The 20,572-nt window shown below is 49.2% G+C and overlaps 1 protein-coding gene across 1 annotated transcript in view; it reads left to right on the top strand.

Moving 5' to 3' along the window:
- Nucleotides 1–20,572, top strand: part of CPXM2 (carboxypeptidase X, M14 family member 2) — a 136,126-nt gene that overhangs the window by 14,844 nt on the left and 100,710 nt on the right. Inside the window, exon 3 of the mRNA XM_059398759.1 lies at nt 16,930–17,039. Within this exon, the coding sequence (XP_059254742.1) occupies nt 16,930–17,039 (110 nt within the window). The remainder of the gene's footprint in view (nt 1–16,929; nt 17,040–20,572) is intronic.

Here is a 20,572-nt window from a genome sequence, read left to right as displayed (position 1 = left end):
GTGAAACGTGTCTCGTGAGGATTTTCTGGCCTGCCTTTGGAGAGAGATTTCTTCTGTTCTTCCAATGGTTTTGTGGCAGGGCCTTCACTGGGTTCGATGAGGGGTCCTGGCCTGGCTGCTGCCTGCGAGTGTAAAGTGAGCTCTGTTAATGCCGTGTGGGCAGTGTGGTGTCTGTAGAAGCTTTGGTTCGGAACCCAGGCCACAGTGGACTTGCTGCGTTAGAAATACCTCCCAGATAAGGGGTCAGAGGCCAGAGCTCTGATGTGCTCAGGAGCACCTGTGGGCTCCACTCACTTCCATCACCCAGGTGACTCCGGGGTGGGGGTTTCTGGGCGACCGAGGTCACAGGAGTCCATTTACAGAGTAGAAATTCTAGCTGCACCTCTTCTGAGTCCATGTCGCTGAGGCCAGCAAACGTGCTTCTTGTTGCTGGTGGGACTTTGCTCCTGTGACAGTCTGCCTGTCTTTCCCTCTTCTCAGCCCTTCTGTGATGAGATCCTCTTCGCTACGTCTGGGTTGCTGACTCAGGATGGAGTTAGCAGAAAACCGAATTTGCCATGTCATACCCTAAAACTGAAAAAAAAAAAAAAAAATTAGAAACTTAACTCAAAGTGGAAGCTATTCTAAAATAGATTTCTTTCCTGGCTTACAAGACGTTTTGACTATGAAAGTCATGGATGCACTTTGTAGAAAATGTGGAAGATATATAAAAACAAAGAAGGGAATAAAACAAACCCATAGTCTTATCTTCCAGGGGTAATCACAGTCACCGTCTGGAGTCTGTCTCTCCAATCTCGTCTCTCCGTGTGTGTGTGTGTGCACACATGCATGCATCAGGAACAAAATTCCAGGTATGTGTGTAGATGACACGCACACTTTCTACAAAACTGAACTAGTCTTGCTTTGTAACCTTCTAGTCTCAGTTCATGTGCTACTGTTATGTTCTTAGGTCATCAAATACCCTTTTAGGGCATGATGTGAAGTGGTTTTCCATTTTATGGTGGGGTCGTAACTGACCATTCTTCCCAGGCTGTGAACATTTCCACACTCCTCATTCTGCCTGTGTCTTTGCTCGCTCGCCCCTTGCTTCGGTCATGCTTCCTGGAAGAGGAACCACATAGAGTCATCACTGCTCTCTTGAAAGGTTTATGCCAACTTCTACAGCCTCGCCCATATTCTCCTTGTGTGTATGTGTTGTGTTATAAGCACTCCTTATAGGTGAAGGACAAGGGACTCTCTCTTTATACGTCGCAGGGTAGGGTGGTTAAGAACTCTGGAACTGTACTAAATGGAGCTCAAAGCCCATTGCATTGTTGACTAGCTGTGTGGTCTTGAGCGTGTTATTTAATCTCTTTGTGCCTCAATTTTCTCAAATACAAAATGGGGGTAATCATTGGACATAAGATTGGGGTAAGTATTTAATAAGGTAACTTGAATAAACAGTGACTTGACCAGTGGGTTCTGTTGTAGAAACTTCGTATCGGTCATTCATTTGGGCAACTAAGCTTGACACATTTTTTAAAAGCCTGGAACAGCGCAGGAACACAGACTGATCTATTCCTTGAAAGTCTGAACGAACGGGACTGTGAATTCATTGAAACTAGGCATTTTCCATTCAAGAAGTTCCTTGATGTATCTCCTTTCTTTCATGATAATTGGTCTAGCAGATTTTCTTTTCTTATAGTTAATTTTGATAAGGTTTTTGGAACACATTGTCACTCTGTTGATATATTTTCTTTTTGCCATTTATGTACTTAGATTTTGTTAATATGTCAACTAATTTACTTATTTATTTTAGAGAAGTTTTTAATTTTGGATTTAGAAAAAAAATAAAGAGAGAATACAGAAAGTTCCTATATATCTCTGCTCCTCCTCTTGGTTTCCTTATTATCAACTTCTTGGGAATCTTGACCTGTTCTTTGTAACCGAAGTCCGTGCGAGTTCACTGTGTTGTACGTTCTACGGATTTTGATGAATGTATAACGACACATAGATCCTGTTGTAATACCATCAGAATGGTTTCACTGCCCTAGAAATCCTTAAATAAGTAGGTCCTTTGCCTACTTATTTCTGTTTCCCTTCCCGGATCCTCTGGCAAACCACTGATCTTTTTACCGTCTTCCGAGTTTTGCCTTTTCCATAATCTCGTGTGGTTGGAATCATGAAGCATCCAGCTTTCTCATTTCTTTCACTCAGTCATATGCACGTCAAGTTCCTCCATGCCTTTTCATGGCTGATGGCTCATTTCTTTTTATCACTGAATAATATTCCATTGTCTGGATATAGTGCATACGTTTGTTTATCCACTCATCCATGCAAGGACATCTTGGTTGCTTCCAACTTTTGGCAATTATGAATAAAGCTGTTATAAATATTCATGGGCAGGTTTTTGTGTGGCCACGTTTTTAACTCATTTGGGCAAATACCAGGGAGCACAATTACTAGATCATATGGTAAGAGTATTTTAAGTTGCATAAGGAATTTTGTCTCTTTTATAGGACCTCCGCTAACAAAAAAATTGGTGGTACTATTTGTCCCTTTTTTTTTGTCCTTTCAGTATGCATTCCAAAATCTTGACAAATTTGTTACCACATCACTGATGTGATTTTCTGTGTAATATATCCACTCTTACTGCTTCGTGTAGGCTATTTCCTACTTCTATTTTGAAATAAAGCAGACATAGAAAAATTACATAATGATATATATGTTCTTCTATCAAATATGTATAAAGCCAGTCCCTGTGCCACCATCACCAAAGTCAAGAAGGAGAGACTTATCAATCTTCTCGATCACATCTGTATCCCTTCCACTATAGAGATGACCTCTACCCTAATTTTAACAGCTTTTCTTCATAATTTTACCACTTATGTTTTATCTTTAAGTTAGTTTGGCCTGATTTTGAAATTTATAGAAATAGAATTATGCTGTGTGTATTCAATCATACATACCTTATAATTTTCTATTAACGTTCTATAATTGTTGAGTGCCTTCATTTTCCTCAGTGGGTGGGATTCCGTCGTAAGGCTACACAACAAATTTTTATCCATTTCAGTGCTGATGGATGCTTGACTTATTTCCAGTTCCTGTATTTTATGAAAAGTGCTTCCATGAAAACTTCTGTGCATACAGCCTAACCCCCATGGGCTTAAGTTTCTCTAAGTATATATACATTTAGATGTGCAATGACTGGGTTTAGCTTCACTGTTGAACAGAAGCTCAATTGTTTCCCTCCGTGGGGCAGGGGGCACAACCATTCTCACTTCCTGTCAGCATTGTGTGGGCTCTAGGCTTCACATTCCAAATAACTGTTCTATGAGCAGACTTTAGGATTTGCCAATCTGGCAGGTGTATGATGGTGACTCACTGTGATTTCATTTGCATTTTCTAATTATTAATGAGGTTCAGCATCTTCTCATAGATTTGTCATTTGAATATCTTTTCTGGTGACATTTCTGTTCTACTTTTTTCTTTATTGATTTACCCATTTTGAGCTTGAATTTTGATTTCATAATATTGGTAGCAAATACTGTTTTTTGCTTTTCATTCTTGTGGGATCTTAATGAACAGAAGTTCTTAATTATCATGTAGCCAAATATATTGATTTTTTTTCTTTTAGGTTGCTACTATTTGTGACTTGTGTAAGAAATACCTTCTTATTCCAAAGTCATGAAGATATTTTATACTGCCTTCTAAAGCATTCTTTCTGTTTTTATTTTCCACAGTTAGGTCTTCAAACACCTGGATGGGCTTTGTTTATTTATGATATGAAGTCAGAATTCAATTTTATTTTTTCCTTGTTTCCATGCTTTTTTGCAAAGCTACCTCTGTCTGTTGGGGATTAAGAGTCCATATGTGTATGATTTTGTTTTCAGTCTTGCTGTTCTTTATCACAAATTCATTTTTCTACCCATACATGGGTATGGCTAGAAATACCTTACTCTTCTAACTACTACAGCATTTTAACATATCATGATACCCAGTAAAGCAGGACCTAGTTTTTCTTCAAAAGTTGTGGTATTCTTGACTCATTTTATGGACATACTTGTGCACATGTGTGTGAGCACACACGTATATTTACACCACCCAGTCAGGATCTTCCAATACCTTTCCAAAAACTTTTGGAATTTTGATGACAGTCTCATAGATTCCATAAATCAGTTTGGGAAGAATTAATGTATTTACAACATTTACAACATGTTCTAATCCATGAACATGGTATATTTCCCCACTTGCTAAATCTTTTTACATAACTCCCAATAAATGGATCTTGCCCATCTTTACTAGATTTGTTCTTAGATATTTGCTATGTTGTGACGCTTTTAATTTCAGTTTTCTAACTCTTTATTGCCAGTATACGGGAAGGCGGTTGATTTTTTTCTATGCTGATTTATAAACAGCCACATTACTAAACTCTTACTAAAAACAATTATTTGCATATTTACTTGGATTTGAGTACCAAATCATAATGTAGGCTAAATGATGGCAATTTTGTTTTTTTCTTTCCATTTGTTAAACTTTTCCACTTATTTTTCTTTACTTCATTGGCAGAGATCCCAGGTTAAAAATAATGGCTCTTCGCATAGGTTTTAATTCTGCCTTTGGGTTTGTAGTTTTCTTAATATTTGGCCTTGTTTTCTTTTAAAGATTTATTTATTTATTTTAGAGAGAGGGAAGGAGAGAGAGGAGGGGTAGAGGGAGAGGGAGAGGGAGAGAATCTCAAGCAGACTCCCTGCTGAGTGTGGAGCCTGATGTGGGTTTCAATCCTACAACCCTGGGACCATGACCTAAGCCCAAATCAAGAGTTGGACGCCTAACTGACTGAGTCACCCAGGTGCTCCTGGCCTTATTTTAAATACCTTTTCTATACTTAGAATGAACAATTTCTAGGAAAAATATTTTCCCCATTACTGCATGAAATCACTTTCAAAGGTACATGATTGCTTGAAGTCTTTTGGGAGCTATAGCTCATGTTCTTTTTTGTGGAATTTTGTCCTTCACAGATGGCACATCCGTGTTTGTGCTTCACTCATCTTTCAGTGAGGCAAAATGCAGCCAGATTTCCTCCACTGGGGGGGCAGTTGCAGCTCTCTCTCATATCTACAGGTTTCGACTGGGTCGGCATGCAAACGCCCAGTACAGTTTTCAGTTTCAAGCAGATCTTTATCTTCTACATATTTTTGCTTCCCTGAGGTGCTGATTTCTTTCCTGGCTGCAGTTCTTAGATCCTTTTTTCTGATGGGATACGTAGGAGAACAGTAATTACCTTCCTATGCTCTCGCCAGTGTTCTTGTCTTTGCCCCACACTGTCCTTCTGTGTGACAGTTGTCCCTCCTTCCTGTCCAGTTGTTTTCTGAGAGTTTCTGATCCAAGCAGTTGTGGAAAGCTTATGGGGGTCGCGGAGGAGAGGCAAGCACCTGGCCACTGCAGAAAGCCAGATCTAAACTAGAGATGGTGTCCAATTTTCAGTTTTCTCGTTGTTGCAGACGCTGGACTTCAAAATGGAGGCACTCAAGAGGGATGAAGGGTTTCCTGTCCCTCCTCTGGACATCTCCATTTTGTCTCTAGCTGTCTCCATCTGACTCAGCTGTGGGGAGTAATCTTGCACATCTGGCACTAGAAGCATTGGAAGAATTGTTGAGACTCTTTCCTTTTGAGAATCTTTGTAGGTTTTTAGGATATGTTTGGGAGATGTTGCAAAAGTTTAAACTAGAATTCCCTTTAGTTTGTGATACTTCTGTACAACTGGTGATTTTATAAGATATGTTAAATAACCTGGACATGTTGTGAAAAAGTTTTTTTTTTTTTTTTTTTTTTAAGGAATCTTTGAAATGACTAGAGATCCTCGGGAAGTTGCAAACAGACGGATCCTATGTACCCTTTACTCTGCCTCCTCTGGTGCTGACCTTTTGCATAACTGCGGTACAATAACAAAATTCATAAAACATATTTTGATTCCACACATTCTCTGTGTGTGTATGCATATGTGCGTATAGTCCTGCATCATTGTACCACATCTGTCATTTCGTGGGAACACCATCACAGAGAGAGACAGGCCTTGCCTTCACTGTGTGGCTTCCTTGTGACATGCCTTCCTAGCCCCATACCCTGTCCCATAGTCCTTAACTCCTCACAACCCCTGGGCCGATCTCCATCTCTACAATTTTGCGTTTTCAAAAATGTTAGACGAAGTAAACCTTATGGTATGTAACTTTTGAGATTGGCTTTTTTAACTCAGCATAATTCTCTTCTCCTCTTTAAAAATTGGACAAATAGACTTAGTTGGTATTAGTATGCTGTAGCAGTCAGAAAAAGCAAAGTCTTTTTATTATTACTATTATTATTGTTTTTGAAGTGTAACACACACAGAAAAGTCTGGAAATCTTAAGAGTATAACACATTGGATTGTCATATGCTCCACTCATGGTTAATGTTAATGCACTATATTAACTATCATTTAGATAAGAAGTAGGTGACCAGACCAATGAGGCTTCCCTCATTCCTTCCCCCAGTTAGTCACTAGCCCTGTTCCCTCTCAAGGATAATCACCATCAGAGATTCCTTTTGCCTGTTTTTGAACTGAATATTCATGGAATCGTACACTGTGTCTGATTGCTTTCACTTAATAGTATGTTTATGAGATTCCTTCATGTTATCATATACGGTTATGATCCATGTATTTTCAAGGATTTATAGTATTCTGTGGCATAGGTATTCCCCCATTTACTTATTCATTCTCCTGTTAGTGGATGTTGGGGTTGTCTTCAGTTTTCGGCTCTCATAAATAGTGCTTCTGGGATCATTCCTGCATGTAAGTCTTCTGGTGTATGTGAGTGAGATTCTGCTGGGTGTCAGCACAGTGGTGGAGTTGCTGGGTCACAGGGCCTGTGCATTTATATCTTGAGTAGATTCCCCTGGAGAGTTTTCCACATGGGTTGTCCCCGCTAACACCTCTCTACCCGTATTGTTGCTTTGCGTCCTTGCCAACATTTGATTGGTCTTTTTAATTGCACTGATATTGGTGTGTGGGTCCCGACATTTCATTGTGGTCTTGACTGGCATTTTCCTGAAGACAGATGACCAATGCTCATTCGCCATCAGCATATCTTCTTTTGGGAATGCCTGCGCAGATCTTTTGGCTCATTGTTTTTCTTATTGATTTATAGGAGGGTTTTTTGTATGTTTGCCTTTTTTTTTTTTTAAAGATTTTATTTATTTGTTTGTTTGTTTGTTTATTTATTTATTTATCAGAGTGAGAGAGAGAGTGAGCACAAGCAGGGAGAGCAGCAGGCAGAGGGAAAGGGGAAAGCAGGCTCCTCGCCGAGGAGGGAGCCAGACTTGGGATTCCATCCCAGAACCCTGGGATCATGACCTGAGCCAAAGACAGACACCCAACTGCCTGAGCCACTCAGGTGCCCTTGTATGTTTGCTTTTCTTAAAAATTCTGTGGATGGGAGCACCTGGGTGGCTCAGTAGTTAAGTGTCTGCCTTTGGCTCAGGTCATGATCCCAGGGTCCTGGGGTCGAGCCCAGCATGGGGCTCCCTGCTCAGCGGGAAGCCTGCTTCTCCCTCTGTCCTCCCCCTGCTTGTGTTCCCACTCTCACTGTCTCTCTCTCTGTCAAATAAATAAATAAAATCTTTAAAAAGAAACCCTGTGCCTGTGAGTCCTTTGTCAGACGTACACACAGCAATATCTTCTTGCGCTTCCTGGTTCACCCTTCACCTCCGATAACCATGTCTTTTGAATAACAGATGTTCTTAATTTAAGACAGACAAATCATCAGTATTTTCCTTTAGTGTTTTTTGTTACATGTTTAAATTTCTTTCGCCTACTGCAAGATTATGAAGACACTTCCCTCTGTTGTCTTCTAGAAAAAGACTTTTTTTTTGCAGTCACTTATTTCCATTAAAATTCTTGATTTAAATAAAAATACAAAGGAAGAGTGCAGGTGGTCCTTGGATATGGAAAAATTGACAGGGATAATCAGCAGGTGATTGAATTTTGAAAAAATAATTCCTCCTTTTTTTGGCCTGATGAGCAACATAGAAAGAACAAAATATTGGTTTTCCACAGCGTGCCGGCTAAGGATCTGTTGGATCTGTTGGATCATGAAACACGTTCACTCATTGACTTGGGAAATACTGATGGCTTTGGGGCTTCAGGGATGGACACTCGCAGTTGCTGCTCCCCAGGAAGAGAACAGGAGGCTTTGTGTCTTTGTTAACCAGGGGTGGGGTGGGTAGGATGAGAGGGTTGGGTGTCAGGAGCAAGTCTTAGAGGCTTTTCAGTGAGCAGTCACCAGATCAGAAGTCAGAGCTGCTGTGATGCAGGTGCCCTGGGCACCATCTGAGCAGGAGGCTTCAGCCCGAGGATACTGCTCCCTGAGGATTTCCTGTGCCTGAGCCACAGGGCCAGCACAAGGCGAGCTCCCAGCCTCTGTAGCTTTAAGGGAGGAGACACCAGCCAGATTCTGAGGGTCTCACAATCACCTGGGAGCCGCAGAGACCAGGGCCCCTCTGCCGTCCTGTTCCTTAGGGTCTCTGGGGAGGGCTCTGAATAGCAGTGTTTTGTTTTAGTTTTTAAGATTTTATTTATTTATTTGACAGAGAGCGACAGCTGGAGAGAGAAAACAAGCAGGGGGAGTGGGAGAGGGAGAAGCAGGCTTTCCGAGGAGCAGGGACACCCGACGCGGGACTTGATCCCGGGACCCTGAGATCATCACTTGAGCTGAAGGCAGAGGCTTAATGAGGGAGCCACCCAGGAGACCCTAAACCGCAGTTTTTTTAAAGCTCCCCAGGAGGTTCTGATTCTGGTGTTGGCCACGGTGAGAACGCTGGGGGAGGGAGGCCTGCGGCGAGGGAGGTGCTTTCCGGGGGTGGCTGGACAGGGCTGACGTGAACTCCTTTTCCCAAGACCCTGAGTCTGGGAAGCTGGGTGTGTCTGAGACCCGCCAGGAGCCATGGCAGACCCGCCCCCCAGCACAGCAGGGCTGCCTCCACCTTCACCCATTGAAGGGCATGTCAGCTCCAGAAAGGTGAGGGACAGAACGTCCTACGTCAGAGCTCTTCGATTTATGGCAACAGTAGGGCTGTGCACTTGTCCCTGCCAGCGCTCTCCAGGTCTTGGAGAATTCTTCACTCTGCTTTGAGCTGATGATCACAGAAGGCCCACTGGCCTGGGCCTCTGAGCCCTGCTCGGCCAGCTGGGGATGCCCGGCCCGGCCCCACTGCCTTTCTCCATCGTGACCCCAAACACCACCATGAAACTTGGATTTGCCTCCCTCTCTTGCCTCTTCAAGTCAAGCAGGTGGCGTCCCAGCCGTGCCTGGGCTCGAACGGCGTTATATATTATAACCGCTATATATTATAACCCGCATACTTAGCTGTTTAACTCTGCGGAAGCTTCCTCCGGTCTTGTTTGTGTACGTGTGAAATGGGGGTGAGGACGCTCTTCTCTCCCTGTCCCCGGGGAGATGAGATCACAAGATGCCTTCAGAGCACCGGGCTCAGGGAGGTTGCTTGCACCTTTCCCCTATCACGCCCCACATCGTTAGCCTTTTAAAATACTTCTCGTGACTTGTCTGTCGTGACGGCTGCCCTCCAGACAGATATGCGTTTTGGGGGAGGGATGTTGGGGTTGGTGCCCCAGACCCAGAATTCTAACTTGCACTCTTCATTTGGACCTCACCCTGAACTCTGGGCCACTGGGGCCTCCACTGGGAGACCAGTGCGTTGTACCTGCCCACAGCTGTTTTGTGAGGTGGCCCCAACGCCAAGAATTTAAGCTTGGGTCACACTGAATGAAGTCTGCGTGTGTGTGTGTGTGTGTGCGTGCTTGTCAGAGGGGGGAGGTAGAACAGGCCCCAGGCCTGGTGGACGGTGCCCGCTGGACACAGGGCCTTCTCATAGACTCGCACCGCCTTTAGGAGCCATGTGGAGTCATCTTTGATGACTGTCACCCTCTTTCCTTCCGGTTATGACACATCTCTTATCTCTAATATTCTCCCAAAGTCTTTTTTCCCCCACCCATTTTCACGTTCTCCTCCCCCATCTGCTTCTGAGGATTACTCTTTGTCCTTTTAGAAATAATAAGAACTTGATCATATAGGAGTTTTTGTGGATTTGTTCTGTAGGAGGAGCAGGGAGCAGTGCTGCGGCGGGTTCTGTGGCTGCCGTGGGGTCCCAGCGGGATCCCTGGCCCGCAGCTTCCGTGCAGCCCGGCCGGGGCTGGGCCGGGGGACTGGGGGTGCTCAGCTTCCCCGAGGCTCCCCAGCTCTCTGTGAGCCTGGCAGTGATCTCCACTGACATTACGGTCTTGGTTGTAACACGGGCATATTTTGGTTCTGGCTTCTGGCCTTTTGACTTTCTGATCGTGGCCATTTACGCTGAGCTTGGAAGCACTTGTTTCTTCTGTTTTACTTGCTCATTGGGGCAGCACTTCCGGCCTCTCCGTGCAGTGTCCTGGTGGGTGCAGACGAGCCCTCCGTGGTGGGGGGAGGTATGGTGGCTGACAGCTCCTCGGACAGGGCAGGCTGTTTCTCTGAGAATTTAAACCAAAGGAATTCTCACTTCTTGTTCTAGCTTTGTTCTAACCTCAAAATGCTGGAGTGCTTTGGTTGGAGAGTTCTCTTGGCTTCTTTTAGAGGAAGTAAGTGCCGCATAGAGTACTCGACTCTTCGCACCTGCTGTGTGTGTCTGTGGGTCTCTGTGTCTCTGGCTCCTTATTCCAGAAGTTCTTTCAGCAAGAATGTCTGGTTCTGGTGGGAAGGGGTACATGTTCTAAGTATTAGATTTCTGAAAATGCCCTTAGTTACCTGGACTGTTGACTGGTAGCAGATTCTAGATTCTGACTTGTTTTTCCTGAGCCCTGCGGTGCACAGACGGCCAGTGAGAAGTCTCGTGTTGGTCTGAGTCTCACTGTCTTGTTCCTCTCCAGTAGTCGGACAAGCCAGGGACCAGAGCTGGGCTCATGGTTTGTCTCCTTTCTACCCTGTCTGCCTCTCCCCGAGTTCCAATTTTGAAGATGCGGAGGCTGATTCATCCTGTGGATTCTGTCTGGCTGCTTTCTGCCCCTGGGGTTATAATGTTAGCAGCAGTCCTCTGTTGTGTCCCAAACCGGGGATCAGCTAAGTCACTGAAGTTCTCCAGATGTCACCTCAAAGAGTAGGAGGCGGTCTGGAGCTTTGGCCCGAGGTCGTGGAGCCTGGTGGCCAGATGTGGTCAGCCTGCCATTTCTGGCTCCTTTTCTTTGTATGACTCTTCGGTCTTTGATAGCTTGGAGTGCAGCTGGAGGGAGGAATTGTCCCCGGGACCTTCTGTAGGCCTCTGCAGCGTGGGGGACCTGATGGAGTTTTAGTGCAGTAGCAACAGGGGAGACAAGCCTCACCTTACTGGGTCTGAGGCCTCTGGACTGTTCTGTATGTTTTCGATTTCCTACTTGCACCTTTCTCCCGAGCGGCTGAGTGTGCTTGGCAGTGATTTTTTAATTGTCCTCTGTAGTATTCTTTTTAATGCAGTATTGTTCTGCTTTGCTGGCAGAGGGGCAGCTCATTTTGCTCATTGTGGACCTTAACCAGACCTGCCAAGAGGCTTAAGGATGATGTTCACAGGGTAGGAAGAAGAGGGGAAGAATGAATCAGGTGGAAATATGCTGAAATTCTTCCGAGTTAAGTATTTAATATGGACATTGCAGTCCTCTGTATTTTGAATTAACTTAGGAGCTCTAAATCAAACTTATTTGAGCTGTCCTCCATTGTCCCGTCCTTCAGGATAGGAAAACCCTTCATTTTCCTAAATGTGGAGATCCCTGTGTCAGACTTTCAACATAAATCATTACAATAGGCCTAGGAACTTGTTGTCCACAATAACGTGGTTTTGACCTAGGATTTTTGCCTTGTCGACCCTTGCTCAAGACAGGTAGGATAAAGAGGTTGTGCTAAATACACTACTTTATGTGTAAACACTGTATTAATTAAAAAAAAAAGTTGTAAACATGATTCCCGGGAGGCAGGGAGCCCCCAGCTGGGGTAGCGTGTGTCTGTGTCGAGCTGAGCGGGCGTGGTGGTGCCCCAGCCCTGCGGGGGGGCGATGTGGTAATGCGTGCTGAGCCACATTTCACTGATGGTCACGGGAATCGAGGCAAAGCCCTCGTCAAGCAGGCACGTCGTGGCAGGAAGGGAACGGAAGAACTGAGGAAGGAGAAGGTCCGGCGGGGTGGCAGAGAGACAGAGGGGTTATTCCACAGGTAAAGACAGCATAAGCATCTCCGTGACCCCTCCCCGGGCTTCTGCCATCTGAGTGTGCAGGGACAGTCTGCTGGAGGAGGAGAAAGTCACCGCAGCCTTGGAGAGCTTCTTCAGCAGTGGGCTGTGGAAGGCGGTGGGGACACGTCCGTGATGACAGTCACCTCCAGAGCGGGACGGCCTTCTGCTGCCAAGCAGGCCTCCCATATGGAAGGCGGTGGAACGGTCTGGTCTTCAGAGACACTCACGGGAGGGTCCTGAGTTGCAACCTCAAATGGGCGACTTGACTGCTGCTGGCGGAGGTGGTGTCTGTCATTGTGTGGATGCAGCTGGGGTACCCTTGTGACCTGCTCAGGGGCAAGGGAAGGATGACGCTCTGGGAGCCGGAGGGTGACAACCCTGAGCTGCAGGGGAGGAAAAGTCTCCCTGAACCAGGAAGAAGGAAGGAGAGAAACAGAAATATCATTGCTGGGGCCTGAATATCTGGGACCCCCTGACACCCAGAATTCCTAGGTTGAAATTCTAGCCCCTAAGGTGATGGTCTGAGGAGGCGGGGGCTTTGGCTTCTGTCCTGAGGGTGGAGCCCTCATGAGCGGGGTTAGTGCCCCCCAGAGAGCCACCATGTGTGGTTGGGTGACAAGGGACGGCTTAGAACCAGGCAGCACCCTCCCCCCGCCCCAGCAGAGGGCAGCCGCGCCGATGCCTTCATCCTGGGCGTTCCAGCCTCCAGACAGGTGAGCGATAAACTTCTGTGTCTAAGCCTCCTGCCCATGAGGCTTTGTTACAGCAGCCCGAGCCGACTAAGACTTACTCTGCAGCAACTCTGGGTCGGGAGTAGCCAAGAGGGAGTGGACTAGGGGAGGGAGAGGAGGTCACCGAAGGAGGAGAGCCACTGTGCCTGGGGACCAAAGCCGGAGTGCAGAATGCAAAATCCAAAAGAGGGGAGGGGGACGTGGGGCTGGAGAACTCATCTCACCGGGGGGTGGGGGGTGGGGAGCGGGGGCGGTGTGGGACCCCCCACCCCCGCAGGGCTGCACAGGCTCCAGATGCCCCCCTCCAACTCATGCACAGCGGGGAGCTGGAGACTGGCATCCACCCCCTGCCGACAGCACCTGACTTTGCTGGGCAGACTGGTGATGGGGGGGCCAGGCCTCTCTGGGAGGAGGGGTGTGACGTTGGGTGCAGCCACTGAGGCAGGGTGGTGTGGCCGGCAGTGCTATCAGGATTTGTCTGGTCCTCCAGGGGCACATGGTCTGTGCTTTCTGCGGGCTGGGTGACAGGGCTCTTGGGGCTTCCCCTGCACCTGTCCTGTGTCCCTGCCTTGGCCCCTTCTGGGAGCTTCCTCCTATGCCTCCAGCAATCTCCATTCCTGCTTACATTAACCACTGTTGGTTTCTAACAGCCAGAGATGCCCCAGCGACCTCCGTGCGTCAGTGACTTTGCTGTGGCCTTTCTCAGTGTGGGGCTGCCTTGTGTCTTTAGTAATGGCATGGGCGACCAACAAGGCTTCCAAACAAAACCAAATTCTCTGAAGATGGTGTCTTCTGATAAGGAAAAAAAAAAAACATCCTTATTAGGATTCAGGGAAGCCAGTGTTTGAGTACAGTCTGGGTGTGTGTGTGTGTTTATCTGGGCTCCTCACCAAAGACGTCATCAGCTGTGCTGTGGACCAAAGGAGTGACTTTTCTGGCCTACACTGTCACATCATACAAGAGTGGGCAAGAGTGGACGTTTGTCGGATGGGGCAGCTGACAGCGGTGCTGACTCTGGGTCCACACTTGCTTTGTGGGCCTGATGCTTGAGCCCCTCGAGAGGGCCGGCATTGAGCTTTTGGGTTGATATTAGACATGCAGTCGATAAACACCCCTCTTCTGGGCACTTTCTTCCCCACTTTGTGTATCCTGGTGAGAGGATGTGTGGAGCTTCCACTTATCAATGTAAGAGTGATCTTGGTCAATAGGCAATCTTATTCGGTTCCTTTTTAAATTAAAGTATGCATGTGCATATGGATGCTCCCTTTTCCTGGAAGAAATGCTTTGGGTAACAGTTATTCTTTGTTATTTGACTAATAAATAATATGTAGTTTGTGTTGTGTACCCGACTACCTAAATGAGTAATAGGAGGGTTCGCCCGATGGGGTACCTGAAATTCAGCACCTGCTGTGTTTTCTGCTAAGAGGGAGGGACCAGGGGATGTGAACACGTTGGACAGCGCTGTGAGAGAGTCTCACTGAAATGGCAGTGAGTCCTTTCTGAATTCCTGATGCTCATGTGAGAAGACCGGGCTTCGGAACGGAGCCCCAGGACATGGGGGGGGGGGGGGGACAGGCCAGTGCCCTGTTCTCTGTCCGGGTCTGAAACCAAAGTTGGTGTATCTGGCAGAATCGAGATGCAGAGGCCACTCCCAGGACACAGGGAATCGTCCAGCAGAAGCACTGACCAGCCAGTGAGGCGTCAGGGCCCAGGCCTGTGGGTTTCCCTGCGGATGCTGATGTGTCTGAAGCAGAGTGGGCTGGGACTAGGTAACAAGGAGGAGAGGGGAACAGTAGGAGAGTGGTAAGAACTGGGGACAGTGGGCAGCATCTCTAGCTGAGGAAGCCCTGAACCTGGGTCAGGGTCAGGGCTGAGAGGCAGGTTGAAGAACATTCTGGAATCTAACCTCCCAGATAGATAGTGATCCTGACCCTCAGTTCTTGCCCTGAATCTTGACCAGGGCTTCAGGTGCCTACCAATGACCACTGAGTTCTGAGAGGCTGGAGGGATATGGCCCAGAGAGGCAAGCAGCATGCAAAGAAGGTGCTGTCCATCCTGAGGCCACTGTGGGACAGCGTGGGGGCTCAGGCTCTGGATCTCACAGCCTGAGCCCAGGGGCTGAGCCCCAGAGGGGCAGGTGTGGCTACTGCTAGGTCAGCATGAACAGGTTCCATGACCAAGCACAACTGGTGGAGGCAGGCCATGTAGATTTCTGAGAAATATCTTTGCTCAGTGCTCTGACACTTGGTCAGTTTCCAGTAGGCATGATGGAGAATTACTCTCTTAGCATTGGGACCAAGGAAATTCCACCCATGTGCGCCAGAGGCTGGGAAAGTGCCCAGGACAGATCCCAGTGAGGGAAGGAGGTTATGATAACTAGAATACCCTCTGTGAGGTCAGCCTTGGGCACTCAGGCTTGCTTGCTGCCTAGATCCCCTGGGCCATATCCCACCCTGGCTGCATGCCCTCCCCATTCATTCTGTGGTCCCCACCGGATCCACACTCTCGTCCCCCATTCACTGCATGGTCCCTGCTCCCCTGGCCCCCCACTTGAGGTGCGTCCCCCCCCCGGCAGAATCCAGCAGGTGCACCATTGCTCAAAGTGCCACCTGAAGCCTCCTGGGGTCTCCTGCTGTGTCAGTGGGCAACAGGGGCACCGTTACTCCCCACTTGGTGCTGCTCAGCACTCTGGGCCCTGGTACCTCTGCCCCCTCCTCCTAGCAGAGATGGCTGGTGCATGTGAACCAACCCAGGCAGCCACATGGCAGATGTGGCAGGATCAGGACGCAGCCTGGAGCCAAGAATCTGGAGGCCAGCATCCAAGGTCCAGCTCTGCTGCTGGAAGGGATGCCTAGGAAGGCTCACCTGAGTCTCTGGGCCTCGCCTTCCTCCTTGAGGACTCAAGGGGAGGACTAGAAAGTGTCTCGGGGCCTGGCGGGTCTGAGTCCCTCTGACAGCAGCCCTCCCAGGCCGACTTTTGTCCCCAGAGGCCTGCAGAGCACCAGTCGCAGCTCCTGTCTTGCCAATCTCCCCCAGCATCCGGAGGCCAGAGGGCTTTTGTTCCCTGCCAGGGCTTGTCATGGATGGACAGATACCCACACTGGCTCAGGTCCCTGGGGACACACCCATCTCAGCAGTGAGCTGCACAGATTTTTCAAACGTACCTCTCACAGGAGGGATTTCTCACGCTTCTAGTAGAAATAGATTTTGCTTCTCCCCCAGAGTTGGTATTTTTTTTAACCAGGGTCAGATTGTAGGAGACAGATAGCATCACTCGGAGACTTCCAGCCCCAAGGTGGGCTGCGCCGTGAGAACAACAGCTTGGGGGTCCAGAGGCCATGGGATCAGGCCCCGAGCTATTGTTAAAGCTCTCAGCTGTAGGGACGCTGGTCTGGATGGGGAGTCTGGCCAGGGGTCTGCCCACGTGCCAGCGTCTTATTCCAGGAGCACCTTGGAACAGCTCGTAGCTGTTTTCAAAACTGCCAGTTTTGCCAAGAATGGAAAACAATAGATTTTTTTTTTCCTATTTATATGGCCTTGCTCATTAGCATGCACAATACAAAAGCCAAAGTTGCTGAAGCAAAATCAACACGTTCTGATTAATCTGCAGAACTCAACCACGGGATTGCTCCGAAATTTCTGACCAATAGCGCTCCCTGGCTGAGTCGTTAATTGGAAACAGCCTCAAACAGTAGCAGGGACAGCAACAGAGAGAAGGAGTATCAGAGCACAGACAGCCCGAGAGGAAGTGCCGACAAGAAAGGCGGTGGGCACACTGTTGACGGTGGAGTGGAGCGCATCTGTCTGGACATGCCGGACATGCCCCGGGGCGGGGGGCGGTGCAGGGGCAAATGGGAAAAGGGGAGGCCAGATTTAGAAAACCAGAAACTCGCCTTTGAACATCTGTCTTTGTTTTTAACAAGCACTGTCCTTTCTAGGTTGCCCACCTCTCGGTCTGGAAACCTTAAAAATCACAGACTTCCAGCTTCACGCCTCTACCTCCAAGCGCTACGGCCTCGGGGCACACCGAGGGAGACTCAACATCCAGGTACCAGTGGCACAGGAGGGTTCTGGTGGCTTTGGTTGTTGTTCTGGCCGGAGATGCAGCCCGTGATTCGTTGAGCTTGGGTCGCATGGTGTTGCAACATTAGCCCCACGTGTCCCACCAGGAAGCGCGATGCCTCAGATGCTCATCCTAGAGAGAGAGCCTGACAGGAGACTCACTCAGGCTATGTGTCTTCTGCAAAAAGCCCTTAGTGCAAAGGCTGCTGGTACCCGGAGCCGGGTCGGCCTGCCTCCACCTGTTGGGCTCTGCCCCTTCATGTCATCTGTCTGGATTGGGCAGGAGGAGGGCCTGACCCCCAGCCACATCAGCAGCCACTGGCTTTTGTCCTCTTCCCTCTACCAGTGCTTCTCACCAGCACCTACACCCCTTCCAGGCTGTTCTGCGGCTCTCCCCAGGTCAGACCTTTCGTGGCTCTCTTGGGCCCAGCACCTCATGTCTTGGCCTCCTTCTCTGAGGCTCAAGGGTCACGCGACCTTGGCCTTCACTATTGTGACGGTCCTGCTCCAGGCAGGCGAGCTCCTCCCTGCACAGCTGATACACCGCGCAGTTCTTGGCTTCTTGCCTTTCCTCCGGCAGGTCCCCCTGCCGGCCACCCCTTGCCCTCCATCGTGCCAGGCTGCGTAAGTCCTGCAGGATCCGTGAGGATCGACTCCTCGTGCTGCTGTCACATTGTATCATAAATGCAGCCACATCGTATCATAAACGCAGCCACGTGGGCCACTTGCACTCTTACTCTCTTCCGGTTCTGGAGGACAGAAGCCCCCGGGACTAAATCACGGTGTGGGCAGGGCCGTGCTCCTTCTGGAGCTGGAGGGGAGGGTCTGGGTCTTTGTCATTTCCAGCTTCTAGAGGTGCCTGCATTCTTCCTAAGCCTCTGGGTCCTTCTTCTGCTTCCCTCTTCCACTTTTAAGGAGCTCGTGATGACACTGGGCCCTCGTGGATGCTCCAGGATCACCTCCCATCTCAAGCAACCTTAATTCCATCTGCAAGCTTCGTTTCCTTTTACCAGATAGCCCAAGTGTTTCCGGGTCCCAGGGTTAGGGAGTTGGCGTCTCTGTTGGGAAGGGGCGCTGTAGCACCGGCCCATGCAGGGGGCCTTTTGCCTCCTGCTCAGCTCCTGCCGTTCCCTCCCTTCCCAGTTCAGCATTTGGTCACCCTCTGTCCTGTGTGTGTCTCGGTATTTCAGCATCTCTCCCGGCTGCTCTGTAATTCCGTGCGCTTCAAACCCTGTCTGCGCATGCGCCGTCTCCTCCAGCTTCCCGGGAGGGACGTGGTCCTTCATCCCTGAGACCTGGGCCGCCTGAGCGCCACGCCAACACCTCATGCTCTCCGCGGTCCCCGAAAGCATGCTGCAGGCGGCTGCTGCGCCACTGGGGACCGGCAAGGGCAGGTGAGGCCCCTGACCAGGAGCTCGTGGGCTCAGGGGTGTGTGATCTGGGCCCTGGCTCGCTGCGCCCGCTCTTCTGTCCTCCGGCCACACTCAGCCCCAGCCACGGAGCCTGAAGCCGCTCAACCGGTAGCACTTTGCAGGCCAGGATTCCGGCAGCATGTTTCTAGAACCAACATTAGCGAAGTCCCAAGTTTGGTTTGTGTAAGTAGGGCTGTTCTTTAATGACAGCTGATAAGAAACTTTGGGCTGTGCACAACTGGACGTTGTGTTTCTCAAGAGGATAAAGTCTCCAGGCTCAATGACCTGTAGGGACGTGAGCGCCTGCGGCTCGGTGAACAGGGTCCCGGCTTCCGTGGAAGCTAAGTGAAGGCTCGCGGGGGCTGCGTCCCAATGGCTGTGGGCCTGTTTTCCTGCAGCAGTGAGACTTGCTCTCAGCTAACGCCTTGAACGTTCTCTCTGTAAGTGCAGTTATCTTTGTTAAAGAGGAAGTGTTCACAGTTACCCGTGCTTTCAGTCAAAATTTGGAAGGCCCTGTTAGTCCTGAATTTGTTGGTGGGGATGGGGGGGGTCATGTTGTTCCAGTTGGGAATTTGACTCCTGGAGTGGGCGGATGGAGCATGGGGGGGGGGGGGTCATAGTGTGGGGTCCTAGGCACATGGAGTTCAGACTTTGGCCTTGACACTTCTGGATTTTGGGGCCTTGGAACTATTATCTTATGGCTCCAAGCTGTCACTGCCTTACCAGAGAAGGAGTCCTAAGAACTCATAGGATTTGTCGAGCAGTGAAGTTAGGTGATTTATAATTTTAAAACATTTGCTGGATCATTTCACTTTTCTGTTTGTAGCTTCTAGGTTCTCTTGGAAACTCCCAGCCAGGCTTGTGTGACTGTCCACTGTCCCCTCTTAACTCTTATGGGGTGCTGTCCCTCCCTGAATGTGGGTGACTTGTTTCCTTGGGTGCTATTTGCCTGCCCCTCCTTGAGCAGAATCCCCAGGTTAGAAGGGGCTTGGCCTCTCCTCTCCCCTCCTCCCAGCCCAGAACGTTGCTCGGCACTCAGGACGTGCCCAGAGGGATTCAGGTGAAGACCTGCCTTGCCTTTACTGCGCCCCACAGGGCGTCCCCTTGCTGGACCATCATCAGCAGGGAGCAGCTGGCTGGGCTGTCCTTTGGTCCTTGTCATCTTTCCTGGCTACTTCATCCTTTGCACAGCCCAGGGAGAAGGCAGGCACCCTGAGCCCAAGTGTGGACAGACCCACCCTCCTGACTTCAGGCAAGAGGAAGTCAGAGAGCCCTTGAAAACCTCTTTAGGGCTGTTTGTCCTTATGCGGATTTATTATTTTTCTCCAGGGCCCTACCATTTCCCCAAATGCCCTGAGAACAAAATCTCTGCACGTGCTCTTACAATGTGAGGTAGCTGCTTTGACAGGCCAGCCACTGCCCCCCAACCCTTGGGTGTCCCCCACCCCTGCGGGTGAGGTGGGGTTAACCGCAGAGAGCGGAGTGTTGCCTGTAAGCTGTGTGAGGGCCTTCAGCACGGCCCCCACGGGGACATAATGACTAGGTCGGGGCTCCTGTTGTGGTTCTAACTTCCCGAATCAGCCCCCATGAAGCCTGATTTTGTAGCCAACAGGTGTTCTAAAACACACCTTCCCACACATGCCGTTTGAAGTGCAGGTTAAAAATATCCTCTCTTCTGGCTTCAGGAGTATTTTGTAGGTGTGTCCCGCTAATGGGATTTGATGTGCGAGAAACGTCAAGGTGTCAGAATTAGAAACTCTTCAGCTGCCACGGTTCAGGACGTGAGCGGAGTGGCCCAGCCCCGCAGGCTCCGCCGCGGTCCCTGCGCGCCCGGTTTGCCGCGTGTCCCGGTTCCGCCCACGATCAGTCCAGCGGCTCTAGGCGGAGGCCCCCTTGTCTGAGGCTTGGTGTCTGCATCAGCGAATCGAGGCCCCGCCACTGGCACTGCCACCTTCTCACAATGTGAGGATCCCCCAGAGTGAAGAAAGAATTGTCTTCAGCGAGTTCCAAATGCCGAGTTTGCACCCGTATGCACCCGAGGGGGCTCGTGTGCGCTATTTCTGGGTGCTTGTGGCTTGATTCCTTTCCCCGCTCGCCCTTGTCCCCA

The sequence above is a fragment of the Mustela nigripes genome, chromosome 4, assembly GCF_022355385.1.
Source record: "Mustela nigripes isolate SB6536 chromosome 4, MUSNIG.SB6536, whole genome shotgun sequence".
In the NCBI taxonomy this organism is placed as follows: Eukaryota; Metazoa; Chordata; class Mammalia; order Carnivora; family Mustelidae; genus Mustela; species Mustela nigripes.
This window is presented reverse-complemented; position numbering and strand designations above follow the sequence as displayed.